The sequence below is a fragment of the Pagrus pagrus genome (assembly GCF_965226575.1).
Source record: "Pagrus pagrus genome assembly, chromosome: 18".
In the NCBI taxonomy this organism is placed as follows: domain Eukaryota; kingdom Metazoa; phylum Chordata; class Actinopteri; order Spariformes; family Sparidae; genus Pagrus; species Pagrus pagrus.
Genome location: NC_140202.1, coordinates 20,704,569 through 20,717,561, shown reverse-complemented (window position 1 = coordinate 20,717,561; position 12,993 = coordinate 20,704,569). Strand labels below are relative to the sequence as shown.

Sequence of the window (12,993 nt, the reverse complement as noted above, 5' to 3'; positions counted from 1 at the left end):
ATTTTGTGATGTCAGAAGAAGAAATTCCAGTTTGAGTACAGGAAAGTGGCTAGAAAAACAATAGCATGTCCTTGCTTGTCTGCTCCTAACATCTCCCTTTCTGCCCTCTCCTGCTCCTTGTTGTGGTTAATTTGTCGGCTGTTTGGCTCCGGACCAAGGGTGCAGTTCATCTCATTAACTGTGGCCTGGTGGTTGTGTGTGTGTGTGTGTGTGTGTGTGTGTGTGCGCGTGTGTTTATTATCTGGGCCCTGCCGAGTGTTAATTACTTTTATGATGGAAAATTATGATAGTGGAAAAGCTGATGTATTTACTGCACAAACATAAAAATGACTAATTTCTCGGCCACGTGGATGTTAGCCGGGAGAGCAAACAAGGGGAGACTCGGATGCACGTAGCGTTTGCACCGCAGCCGCTGAACTAATTTAACCAGCGCTGGGTGTTAACTGTAAGGCCTGGCAAAGGATTAACAACATCGTATATCAGCCAGAGAAATGCATCACTTTTCTAGTGCAGCTGCATAAAGAGCTCATCTGGAGTTATAGCCTTCCACTAAACCATGACCTCTCTCATCTCTTCTTTCTCTCTCGCTCCCTCCTCTTTCCCCTTGCAGCAAATCCTCCATCATTGTCTCCTCCACTCTTATAATTACCAGCCACCTCTCCTTCATACCCTCCTCTGACTTACTTCCTCCGTCACTGCCTCCTATCTTCCCACTTGCCCCCGTCACCTTTGTCTTTCTCTATTCCCTCCTATAACTTTCTTTCCGCTCTCACCCAGACTTTCACCTGATTGTGCAGAAAAACCGATTGCAGAATAAATAACCCCTTTTCACCTCAAATCCCCATTTCTCTCCGATCCACTCATTCGCTCACTTATCATGTCTCCTTCGCTCCATCAATCTGTCGATCTTGCCAGCCAGAAACTGTTTTTGCTGCTCGTTTATATCAGATTTGTGACTCTGGCCTGTCAGTATTCATCCTATGTGTTCATAAATCACCGCTATCTTTGTTAAGATGTACTCCAGAAGAGTTTCTCGCCAGCATTCCTGTTTCTTTTCAAGGTTTCAGCTGCTTATTTCTGAGGACAAGGCATCTAATGCCAAACCAAGGGCGATGCAGCGTGTTTTAAGAGTTAGCAAGAGGTGAATAAACCCTGTAGTGATCAAATTAGGACCAATATTAGAAGTAGCAAGAGTTTGTTAGCTGGTAATGCTTGCTGTGGTGAGTCATGGGAAGTCCAGGAAAATGAATCAATCCGATCCTGAACAGAGTGTGAATCAGTCCCTGAAACTGGTTTCACTGATCAGTGTAATCATCCCTCACTGCTTGAGAAGTGGTTTCTCTATCACCACATCTCTCCCTTTATCTATTCTATACATAGCCCCATCACTCCTTTCTCTCACCTTCACCCCACTCCTCACCATCTCCCTTGTTTTTGACTCACTTCCTCTTCCCGTCCTCGCCTTCACAGATTTCCCTCTCGATTTGTGATTCATTTCCCGTGCCTTACTCTCTGTTATGTTCTCTCTCCAGGTTTGTGACGATCTACCGCGGTCCCAGCCACACCTACAAGGTCCAGCGATTGACCGAGTCCAGCAGCTACAGCTTCAGAATACAGGCCATCAGCGATGCCGGGGAGGGACCTTTCTCTGACACACACACCTTCTGCACCACCAAGTCTGTCCCCCCTGCCCTCAAAGGTAAAATGACCAAGGAAACATTTGTACATAACTAGTCTCTAGACAAGGAAAAGTTTGTGTTATGCAACCAGTTTTAATTTACTGATGTAAGAAGAGTCCTAAAACCTGGAATTAGTTAGTATTTTGTCTCTAAGTCAATAGGTGTTTTGAATGGGTTTTCAGTTGAATACCTGAAAAAAGCTCACTGGCTAACACAGGGTTAATAAATTGTTGTGTATTCCTCTTCCAATCTACAATACATCAAAAAGTGCTAATGTGTCTTCAAGAGGGTGGTTGCTAAGTGGTTAAATGAGACTACAGAGGTTGTCGGCGACATTAAACATCATTACGCCGAACACGGAGACTCAGCGAGATTATATTCTGCTCTAATCCAAAATCAGGTTGATGTTAGCCTACAGAAAAGCATCATCCCTGCAGAAATGCATTAATAGTTAGGGTACATTTTAACATATGAAGAGCTGTTAACTAGCTCCAGCAATTAAGGAGTTAAACTGGTGATACTTTAACAGGCTAAACAAAAAAAAAAGTCATTAAATTTGTTTCTGTTTGGCTGTTGAGAGTTGGCATGTTTACTGTAGCCTTGCTTGATTATTGTCTCCAGTATGTGCTGTTTGCTGTCAACTCAGAGGCGGCGGTGGCTTATTATAGCTTCAATAATCACAGAGTATATTCGCAGGTGATATAACCGGAAATATGGGTATGACTGCGAGGCTGTGAATTTGCAGCACAGTATCTGCAAGTGGGAAAATAACAGCCTTAAGGGCCCGAAAAAGCTTCTGTGAAACTGTTAGCTGCGTCTGCGCTCTGTCCAAAGGTTTGCTCTAGAAATCAGCTCTCATTTAAAAACAATAAAGAGCAGGCGGATTTGAGACCAATCAATGAATAGGTCCCTGGTTAGAGATTGGAAAATGTGCGCAATATTTAGCACAGCAATAAATGTGATCAGAATTTGTTGTTGTTGTGTTATATCCGCTGTTAAATTGAATTATCTCCCGAGGATATTATAGCTTTGCAAAACAATTATTAATCAGAGAGAATCATTATCATGACTGCAACCATTACTGCTGATCTGAGGCATTAGATTCTGTGAGGAAGACGGATGTTAGTATTTACTCATAAAAAGGTGGTTAGAAATATCCTTCTGGATGCATTCTTGTGGTACCAAAGGGTTTATTCATTTCAGGAGAACTTCCTGTTGAGGTTGAATATATTTTTAGCGGGCCCAAATATTTGTTCCACATTGCATTTCCTTTTTCTGTTCTATTTCTGAAATCATGTTTTTGATGCCATTCATTCCATCAGCTCCCAGAGTGCACCAGCTGGAGGGGAACATGTGTGAGATCACATGGGAGACCATCCCACCAATGAGGGGAGACCCTGTGAGCTACGTGCTCCAGGTGCTGGTGGGACGCGAGTCAGAATACAAACAGGTTCGTGTCACACTCACGTGCTCACACACACACACACACACACACAGGCAATATGAGGGTAGTGTGGAGAGCTCCGGTGTGTTTGTAGTCGAGAGCCCCTCTTTAATTATTTGCTTCATTCATATTTTCTTGGAAGTGGAGCTGGGGAGGATATTCGTTTAATCTCCCAGAGGGGGAGAAAAATTCAGTTTGCATTGATGCCCACACAAAAGACTGAAACACACACACACACAGACTCTCACTACATCTTACCCACACTGAGGGATCTGCTGAAATTCCAGGTAATCCGCAGCGCAGCAGAATCTATTGAATGGTATTGAATGATTTTAATGAGAATCACAACACGGAAACAAGCGGAAAAAAAAAAAGATTTTGGCCGCGCTCGGAGGCTGGCAGCCGGAGCGATGAGCGCTGGTGAGCGGACTGCAGACAAAAAGACATTTGTCTTCAGGGCTGTTTTACTCCCTGTTATTGAATTACTGAATGGATCGAGGGAAGAACTGCTGATACCCACCAGCCGACAAAAGCGCATGTGTGCACGCGGGGCTGTGAGATACCTATTTGCTTGTTTCATTATGTGCACATACGTCAGCCGTCAATGCTGCTTGTCAGATTGGAGCTTTTCAATCTTTACAGCACACAATGCTTTTATCCTTCGAGAGTTTATTCAATAAATAAAACTAATTCAACTAATTCAACTTTAGTGCGGGAAAAAATGGAAGAAAACTCCTGAAGAGCATCATGACGTGACACTGTACGGCTGACAAAATTATTGATGGATCATCAGGTAACCTCCAGGTGCTTCAACTTCATCTTTCTCTCCCCTCGCAGGTTTTTAAGGGAGAGGAGGGCTTGTTCCAAATCACTGGTCTCCAGGGCAACACAGACTATCGTTTCCGCGTGGGCGCCTGCCGCCGCTGCCAGGATTCGTGCCAGGAACTGTGCGGACCACTGAGCCCCTCCTCCTTGTTCACGCTGCGGCGCCAGGAGGCGGCGTCGTCGGGAGAGCAGTGCGCCGTGGAAGCGGGCAAAGGGTCGGGCCTGATCTCCAGCGACGAGCGCTTCGCCGCGCTCATCGTGTGCGTGTTCGCGGGCTTCTCCATCCTCATCGCCTGCTTGCTACAGTACTTCTTCATGAAGTGAGGGAATTTTAACTATAGGATAGAAAGAGAAAGCAAAAATCACAGAGTCTATGAAAGAACCGAATGAAATCAAAAACAAACACTTGAGATATACTTCTAAGACTATGTATGTTTTATTTTTTTGTTTTTTTTTATAGTCAAAGTATCGATTCTGGCTTTCCTCACCTTGTTCCTTCACTCAGTTCGGTCTCATTTCTCTCTACGTCTCTGTTGTCTTTGTATCATTGTCTGTCTCATTCGTTAAGGATTTCTGTCGAGGGCAGCCTTGTCTTAGCTGTACCTCGGTTGGGAAAGAAAACTGATAATCAAGCCTTAAAATAGCTGTGAGCGAAGCAGTTGCTCCTCAGACTGACTTGCATGTTTTTATTTTGTATTTTTTAAAAACACATATCTAAACGATTAGAGAACGTGTATATTTCTTGACGGTCATTGCCTTACTTTTTTTTTTGTTTTGTTGTTTTTTTAATGTGTAATTTTACATTTTTTTTTCTGCTGCAGTCTTTATTCATTTCAGCCATATTCCAATGTAGGCCTTCGAAGCTTTAGCCGTTCATACCTTATTATTCAGTTTTGTTACTGCTCGACAGGCTGTCGGTCGATTCATGCAATCTGCACCTGCTCTCACAATGCAGACTGACAAAGACACAATGCACACGTTCAAAAATTCACACTCACACACACACATACATTACACTCATGCAAGGACAGTGAGAAACACACATTTCCTCCAATCACATATCTGCTCAGCTTTTAACATTCAATCACTCACTGACTCACTCACTCACTCACTCACTCACTCACTCACTCACTCAGCTACCAAAGTGATGCAATTCATGTGTGGTGTAAGATGCTGCTATCCTGTGATTTTATTATATCTAAGAAAGAATGGAAAACCAGTAATCTAATATATATACACACAATATAAATATATATATATTATAACAAATATATATGATGCTATAGAAGTGATGTAATATAAGTGATGGCAATGTAAGGTGTGAACTACAGTGTGTAAGGGGAGGAGTCGACTCTAGGTGCTCACAAACAGCAGCTCTGAGGTCAGAAGGAGCCCTTAAAACACTGGTCTCGGATCAGAATATGAACCTTTGTAGGTATACGAATGTTGGGCATAAACTGGCTGGGATCGTGATTGGCTGGGAAAGGGCTGTGCTGAGCATTTTCATTGGTCCCTCAGTCGGTCCTTCCGTGTTCTACCATCTCAAGTACCATTGCTCCAGCCTATTTATCTGTAGCTTTAGTAGCCGTATGCCCGTAGCGTCACAGACCCAGAGGTGCTAACAGCCTGCCAGCTAGCCGCCCTTTCTCAGAGCTGTGTGTGTGTGTGTTAACAAGGAAAGCCATTAGGAGTTAGCTTGAGCTTTACCCCCCCCCCACCCCGTGACATTTAGCCAGCCGCCGGCCAGAGCAATGCTGAAGCTGTAGTCTCTCCTCGTCTGTGAATCGATACATTTGAAGACTTCTCTTTTCTCCTCTCCTGCCCATAATTATCTGTAATTACCTTTTGCTCTGGCTGCTCCTTCTCTCGCTTTCGATCCATCCTCTCCCTCTTCCCTCTTCCCTCTTTCTTCTCTCTCTCTCTCTCTCTCTCTCTCTATTAAAAGGTGCTTTATTGACATGTAATCAGAGCAGTAGCAAGTCTGTGGTCTCTCCTCAGACAAACAATGTTCTCCGGGGGACTTGAACTAATGTTCACTAACCAAACAAGCCTTTGACAGAACACAACTCAACAGAACAGGGCATTCTGACACATGTAACAGCCCCCCTCCGACCTCCCGCCTGACTCCCGAAACCCCCAGTTACCCCAACCCCCCGAAAAACAAAGCCAAGGTACAGCCCAATACACAACCCTGACGATCCAAAGAAGTCACCCTGACCTGCATGATTAATGTGTGACACTGTCTACTTCTGTCAGGTGGGGTGCAGGGGGAAGAAGGATCAGGTGGGAAAGGCGGGTTTTGGAAGAGGGGCGAGGCGGTAGTTAAGCCCCGCCGCTCAGCTCTGATTGGCAGCCTGTAACGTACCTCAGGGATAAGGCCTTACAGAGGGGAGATCTAATCCTGTCATCCCCATCGCTGTCACCATCGTCATCGTAACGTAGTCATCTGTTTCTCTCTGTCCCCCTCCTCCCTTCCTCTTTTTTTTTATCTCTCTCCTTCATTTTATTTTTGATGCTGTATCTTGTCCTCTGTCTTTGCTGTGCCTTGCTCCTGTATGTCAGTAAGCAAAGTGGTTTACTAGCTCAAAATACCTTTGCCAAAGTTGATGGGAAAGTTAAGGTAGAGTTCTTTTCTAGGTTTTATTTATACTATATATTTGCATACAGTACTTTACATGCCAATTACAGTGCAATCTTCATTTATTTATTGTTAAAGATTAAGAGACAAGTGTAGTTATATACTAATTTTTTCCTTGTAGCATGTTTTTTTTTTCTTTTTAATTTTTTTTCTGTTTTTTTTTTTTTTTTTATGGATGTATGTTAGATTGTATGATTAAGGCCAGCATTCCTTATCTCAGTAACCCTTTAAGTATTTCTCTTACAGCTGTTGGGAACCTGTAGCTCATCAGTCCATGCATTGCAGTTATCATTGCCGTTTCAAACATGTAACCAAATGCCTATGTGTTTTTTTTTTTCTCTGTTTTTTTGTTTCATCTCCTGTTACGGCCGTGCACAGCCGAGCAGTTCTTGTAATGCTTAGAGAGACATGTAGCAAAGCCGGGCCTTAGGGTCGAATCATCTGTATTGGGATAAACGTCGCTGCCTTTGGCTTTTTTTTTTTTTGTTTGTTTCTGATTAGTGTTATAATGAAGCTTCTGATATCTTTTTACTGTTTTTATTGCCAAAGTGCAGGCTTCTCGTGTCCACTAGATGTCGCGTTTCGCAGTCGTCTAAAGGGTTCTGTGATGTTCTTCTGTAACGACACAGCATTACGATTATTATTATTGTTATTATTATTCTCTCAAAAGGAAAAAAAAAAAACATTAACTTGATCTGTGATTATGCTTCTTTTCATATTATCTTTTTATTATTTTGTTTTGTAAAGCAAAATGTGCCATTTTGAGATGTGTAGCCCCTTGTGGAGGAGAGTAACACAACCTGATTTCACACGGAAAGGTCTAAAAAAAAAAAGAAGAAAAAAAGGCAAAAACAATCATACGATGATTTCAGGCAGATGATGACAATAATAATATTGACGATTCCTTGCTAGTGCTGGTATAGCAGTAGTGAGTATTTTGTATCCAGTATTTTGCTAAGAGATGATATACAGAGATATCTATAGAGCTATAGAATGAGATGGTAATACATTATGACTAACAGAGTTGAAGCACTTTTTTTATGCCGAGAATTAGTCTTGATGAGGTTAATGGGAGCGAGAGGAGACGCGAGGTCCTTCGCTCCGTTCCAAACACTACTGCCAACGCCGTCTGTTACATTCATTTGGCATTATTCTGTCGTTGGCGTCACTGTGACATTGGCATTACTGGAGCACGGTTCTGTGCTCCTCAAACGGCGCCCTGCTCCCTGTAGAATGCAAACTACGGCAACAAAGGAAGTACAGTTCATACGGGAGCACGGTGCCTCTCTCAGATGTGCTCACGGTGTCTACCTGGCCTGTTGCTACGTAGTCGACAGGTGACGTGTGAGTTGTCCTGTCCTTAAACCCCCATTTGTGATGTTGCCCACCCACGGCCCCCCCTTTATTCCCCTTTTTTAAGCCTTAACGCCCCAGAGGGAGAGCCGAGGTTCGCCTCGCGTGTTTGGCTGAGCTCGGGCCAGTCGTGTTAGTGTTGTATAGTCCGAGGTTGACGCAAGTGTTGACTGAAAGGCTGTGCTTTAGTGGGCAGGGTACTCCCTTTATGTGCTTTGTTGTTTTTTGTTTTGTTATTTTTAAAAAAATGCTGGTGATTTTTATAGACACCCCGCCCCCGACCCCCACCCACACACCCTGCAGGTCCTGCACATTTGGCGGGTATATCAAGAAACGAGAGACAGTTTGTTTGCCCAGCAACCCCACGTCTGTGCCTTCTGATCAGTTTATTTTCTTCTTTTAATTTCTTTTTTTTTTTTTTTTTTTTTTTGGTTATGTTTTGTACGTTTTACAGTAAGTAGAGATTTTGACTGAGAATTTGGCGATTTGACAAACATACAGAGACTCACAGGTATTTAACTATTTTTTAAGCGAGACAAAAAAAGAAACGTATTTTTACCTCACGATTTAAAAGCAAACATTCCAATGTTGTCATGGTCTACGAATTGAGAAAAAAAAAAGAAAAGAAATTCATGCATTTCTTCTTGTATTGTAAATGTTAGACAATTTCATATGCATTATATAAAAGAAACTGCCATATCAATTTTAATGTATAGATTTTTGCAAATACTACCCTATGTATGTAAGACGTAACTGTATCGGTAGCGTATATATAATATATTTATGCCCAATAAATGTTTTGATTTTTTTTCTGACTTTGATTCCACGTGTGTGTTTTATTGTGTGTCTCATTACTCATCAACACTTCTACATACATATACACACTTCATACATATTGTAGGTAATTAAAGCAACATTATGTGACTTTTCTTCCTTAAGATAACGGCTTCAAAGTCATGTTGATGGTTCAGGGTCTTGCAATAGGGTGAATGGTGTCTCTCTCTCAGCCACTCTGCCCCAGTATCACTTGTTTCTGCACTGTGTAACGTCAGTGAGAGGGTAGGATCACAGCGTTACATACATGACTTTAGGTTTCAACACGTAATATTGTTATTATGAGTTTTGTTTGTAGTTAACACCTACATTACGTCTGACAAATTGTTACAGACCAGGGATTTGTATTTACTACAGTGGTGTTACACTCAGAAACTATGGAGGATGCCAAACTGCACAAAATGCCAATTTCTACATAATGTTGCTTTAAATGCTTTATAAAACATTTATTAAACAATTGTTTATTGTAAAGTTGCTACTGATCTCATAGTACTTTATAAATGGTTAATAAATACTGTGTAGTTAATCTATAAACATTATTTGGCTGGCCATTATAAAGTTGCAATTGCTGTTTATAAACCTTTACAATCGCTTAATATATAATAAATGGATTAAAAAGTATCTCATTGTTTATTAACAGTGAAACTACTAATAACTACAGTTTAATTAACAAAAATTTTACCATTTATTAATGATGGTTATCATAAAAAGTTACCGTACTATTGTATGGGTCACTTTTCTACATATAAACACACTAGAATCTGTGTTACACAATAGCTAAATAGGCAGATTTTTGATAAGCAAACTCGCAGTACAGCCAGTATCTGTGATGAATAAATTAATTTGCAGGTTGTGTAAGGCATGGATTTTTATCCTCAAGATTTAATAAAGAATGATTATTCTGCTCCCATCAAGTACACCTTTATGTACTGTTGTAAACACAGCGGGGCATCAATCAATATTAACAATATGAGCGTTTAAATTATGATTAATTATCTCTCAGAACAGGTGTAATTCTTCAAGTTGCCAAATAGCAAAGTGTGTCAGACAGAATTTAATAGTGAATTGTGTCTGTGTGGAGGTGTGTCAGTGCTAGATTTACTTTCCAGCGGCCTCCGTTGTGTTTTGCCAGGTAGCTTGGAGGAGTATATCACACACACTATTATCCTCTGCTGTCCCCAAGGGCAACTCTGCACACTCTACTCTCCCTCAGCCCTGCAGCGACCCAGGACAGCAGGGAATATTAGTCTTTTGACCTTTTATGTTAGTTTTTTGTGGTGCAACCACACAGGTTTGATTAAAGATGTGTCTAATTTGAAAGATTAGACAGGCGGGAGCAGCTTACCTTGATCTTTTTTCAATAATAATAAGATAACCCCTGTGTTGAGGCAGTGCACCGTAAGCAGTGTCCCCAGATTAACTCACTCTTCCAGACAGTGCACTGCAGGACGAATAAAGCTGAAGGATGAAGCACTCAAGTGGGTTTAGGTCAAGTCAATTTTTATTTATGTAGCCCAATATCACAAATCTCAATTTGCCTCAAGGGGCTTTACAGTATGGACAGCATGCAATACCCTCTGCTCTTAGACCCTTGATTCAGATGAGGAGAAGCTTCAGAGAAGCTATTCCTCCAGTCCAAAATATGTCATTTCATTATTTTCTCCACAACCATCTTGTGACCCACTATTGTGGCCTTACCTTACACAAATTAGGAGGACAACGGACCCTGATTTGATAAGATTTTGTCCCAGGATTACCCATCTGACAGCACACACCCACACTGATAGACTCCTTTAGTCCCGTTCTCCTCCTCTTCATCAAACAGTAATTTATTCACTCTCCACTGCACAGCCCACACCTGGATAAACTATCATGATGTCTGACTCATTGATTAAACCTCTCTTCTCTCACCTTTTGTTTCATTGTCTGTTTTCATTGCACAGTTATTCTGAATAGGGACCTCTTGTCCCCATCCTTGTTATTTTACACCTCTTCTTGTCCTCACCTATCATCCGCCCACTGACCATCTTCTGTGAGATACCAACCCAGCTTTTATTAAATTTATTCGCTTCGGATTTTATAATTGTTTCAAGGGTCTTGGTTGAGTGAGGGCACACTCGCACATACTTTTCCATTTTCCGCTAAACTGTTCGTACTCAGAATGTTTCACAGGCACTCTTAAGTGTTTTCATCAGGTATGTGAGGTTACCTCAGAGATGACTGCCGGGTGCTTTGAACCCTGTGAGGTACATAAGGGCAGAGCTGGTTGTTTTGTGGCTTGTTGTCACATAAATACAACGGCAGCAGAGATGACAGAGAAAACACTGCTGTGTTAAGATTGCGACCAACCGACTGGTGTTACATCCCACTGAGACTGACATTATATAACGGAGAATTGCAGGGTCACATGGGGAAAAGATTACAGGGCTTTTCAAGGTACGGTATGTGTCTCTCAGACTTCACTTCAATGATGTTTACTAAAGGTGTAACACGTGGTGTGCTAGTTTCACAAACTTCTCTGTTTGCAATTTGCATCTTGTACCTCTTGGCGACAAAAAGCTACCTGATTGTCAAGTGTGTGCCAGCTCGCATGAAAAATATAATTATGGTTTACAACAGAAAAGCAAAGAGAAATTCAGTTTCTCGCTCCCTTTTTTTTTTTTTTTTTTTTTACTTTTACAAGACTTTATCATCAACACCAGCAGGATCCATTTACAGACATCTTCAAAAAACAAAAAACATGAATCAAATTTTTACTCTTTTAATTAAGTATACATCCTGTAGATTAATAAATAGTATGCTATGACATCAGTATGTACAGTCAGAAACATTAATTGACAGAGGTACATTCTTCAGAGCCTGGAGGGCCATGTTTTTGAAATCCAGTGCATGTCAGTGGAGGCTGCTGCGGTGATTTGGACGGCTGAAACCATCTGAGTGTACGGCTTCGAGTGGGTAGCATCACAAAGCATCTATTTACAAGTCAAAGCAAGCATTACATCATCACTTATAGACAGCTCACTGATCCTCTTTGTCCAGGGCGCATGTTACACTCTAACTTTTCCATATGTTGCATTATTTTACAAAGGCTATTTTAAGGTTGAATCCTTTGGCACACAATGGTTATTTCACTGCAAACAATAAAATGCTTTATAAACATTTATTAAGCAATTTTTTATTGTAAAGTTGCAAATGACGTTTATAATACGGTACTGTTACTGGTTAATAAATACTGTGTGGTTCATCTATAAATGTTATTTATGTTTATAAACCTCTACAATTGCTTTTAAATGATTTATAAAGCATTTTATTGTTTGTTAGAAAGTAAAATAACTACTAAGTAAAGTTTGATTAACTCTAAATATACCATTTATTAATGATGGTTATTATAAAGTGTTCACACAGCATCATGCACTGCAGAATCACCCACGAAAATTGTTTCTGGGCCCACATGCATGTCTCACCATCATCTTCATTTGAAACTATTTAAAAAATAAAAACTTCTAGCAGATCAATTATGAAGAGAAGTAATATAACTCACATTGTGCATGTTTCATTTGACCACAGAGGAAGTCAATTTGCCTGTTGACACCGAACAGTTGGCAGCAGATGACTAACAATCCTGCCCAGTTGCGAGGATAAAATGTTGACAGATATTGTTCCTACAAACCACTGATATGTTCATATTTGTAAGTGTAATAATGTAGGCAACGTTCCATATTGACACCTCATTTCACCTCATATTACATGTTTATTACCTGATGGCAGCCAAGCCTTTGACTGCAGTTCAAGACTGGGTTTCAACATTTGTAAGCGTGACATCACTGGATATTTTTAAGGAGACCTTGAGACATCTCCAGCTGTGTTAGTGGCGACCAAAACAAAACCTTTCCCAAAACCTAACAAAGGGTTTTTTGTGCCTAAACCTAACCAGAGCAGAAGCATGGTGTCGTCAAAAGATAGTTTCAACATATCCATGGTTTGCAGAAACATACACTGTTAACATTTATTCTGACGAGTGGGTGTGTATGATAAAAAAAATAAAATAAAATAGTTACTCAACCTACACAACTGTTTTCATAACTTACCAAAGTTGAACTTTGCAAATGACAGAATGAAAATTCTGCTACATATTTTGTATGACTGTCTGGAACCACAAATAAGTCCATTTTGTATAGAACAGAAAAGGCCCCGTGCTGCAGGTTACATGAAGGTAACAT

At 41.0% G+C, this 12,993-nt stretch overlaps 1 protein-coding gene across 2 annotated transcripts in view; it reads left to right on the top strand.

Annotated features, from left to right (window-relative positions):
• The window catches only part of fndc3ba (fibronectin type III domain containing 3Ba), a 96,344-nt gene extending 87,590 nt beyond the window's left edge, over positions 1 to 8,754 (top strand). For both annotated transcript variants that reach the window (XM_084381819.1, XM_084381820.1), the window contains 3 exons: positions 1,533 to 1,699; positions 3,002 to 3,129; positions 3,961 to 8,754. In XM_084381819.1, the coding sequence (XP_084237945.1) occupies positions 1,533 to 1,699; positions 3,002 to 3,129; positions 3,961 to 4,272 (607 nt within the window). In that variant the 3' untranslated portion in view covers positions 4,273 to 8,754. The remainder of the gene's footprint in view (positions 1 to 1,532; positions 1,700 to 3,001; positions 3,130 to 3,960) is intronic.
• Positions 8,755 to 12,993: the final 4,239 nt, after the last annotated feature.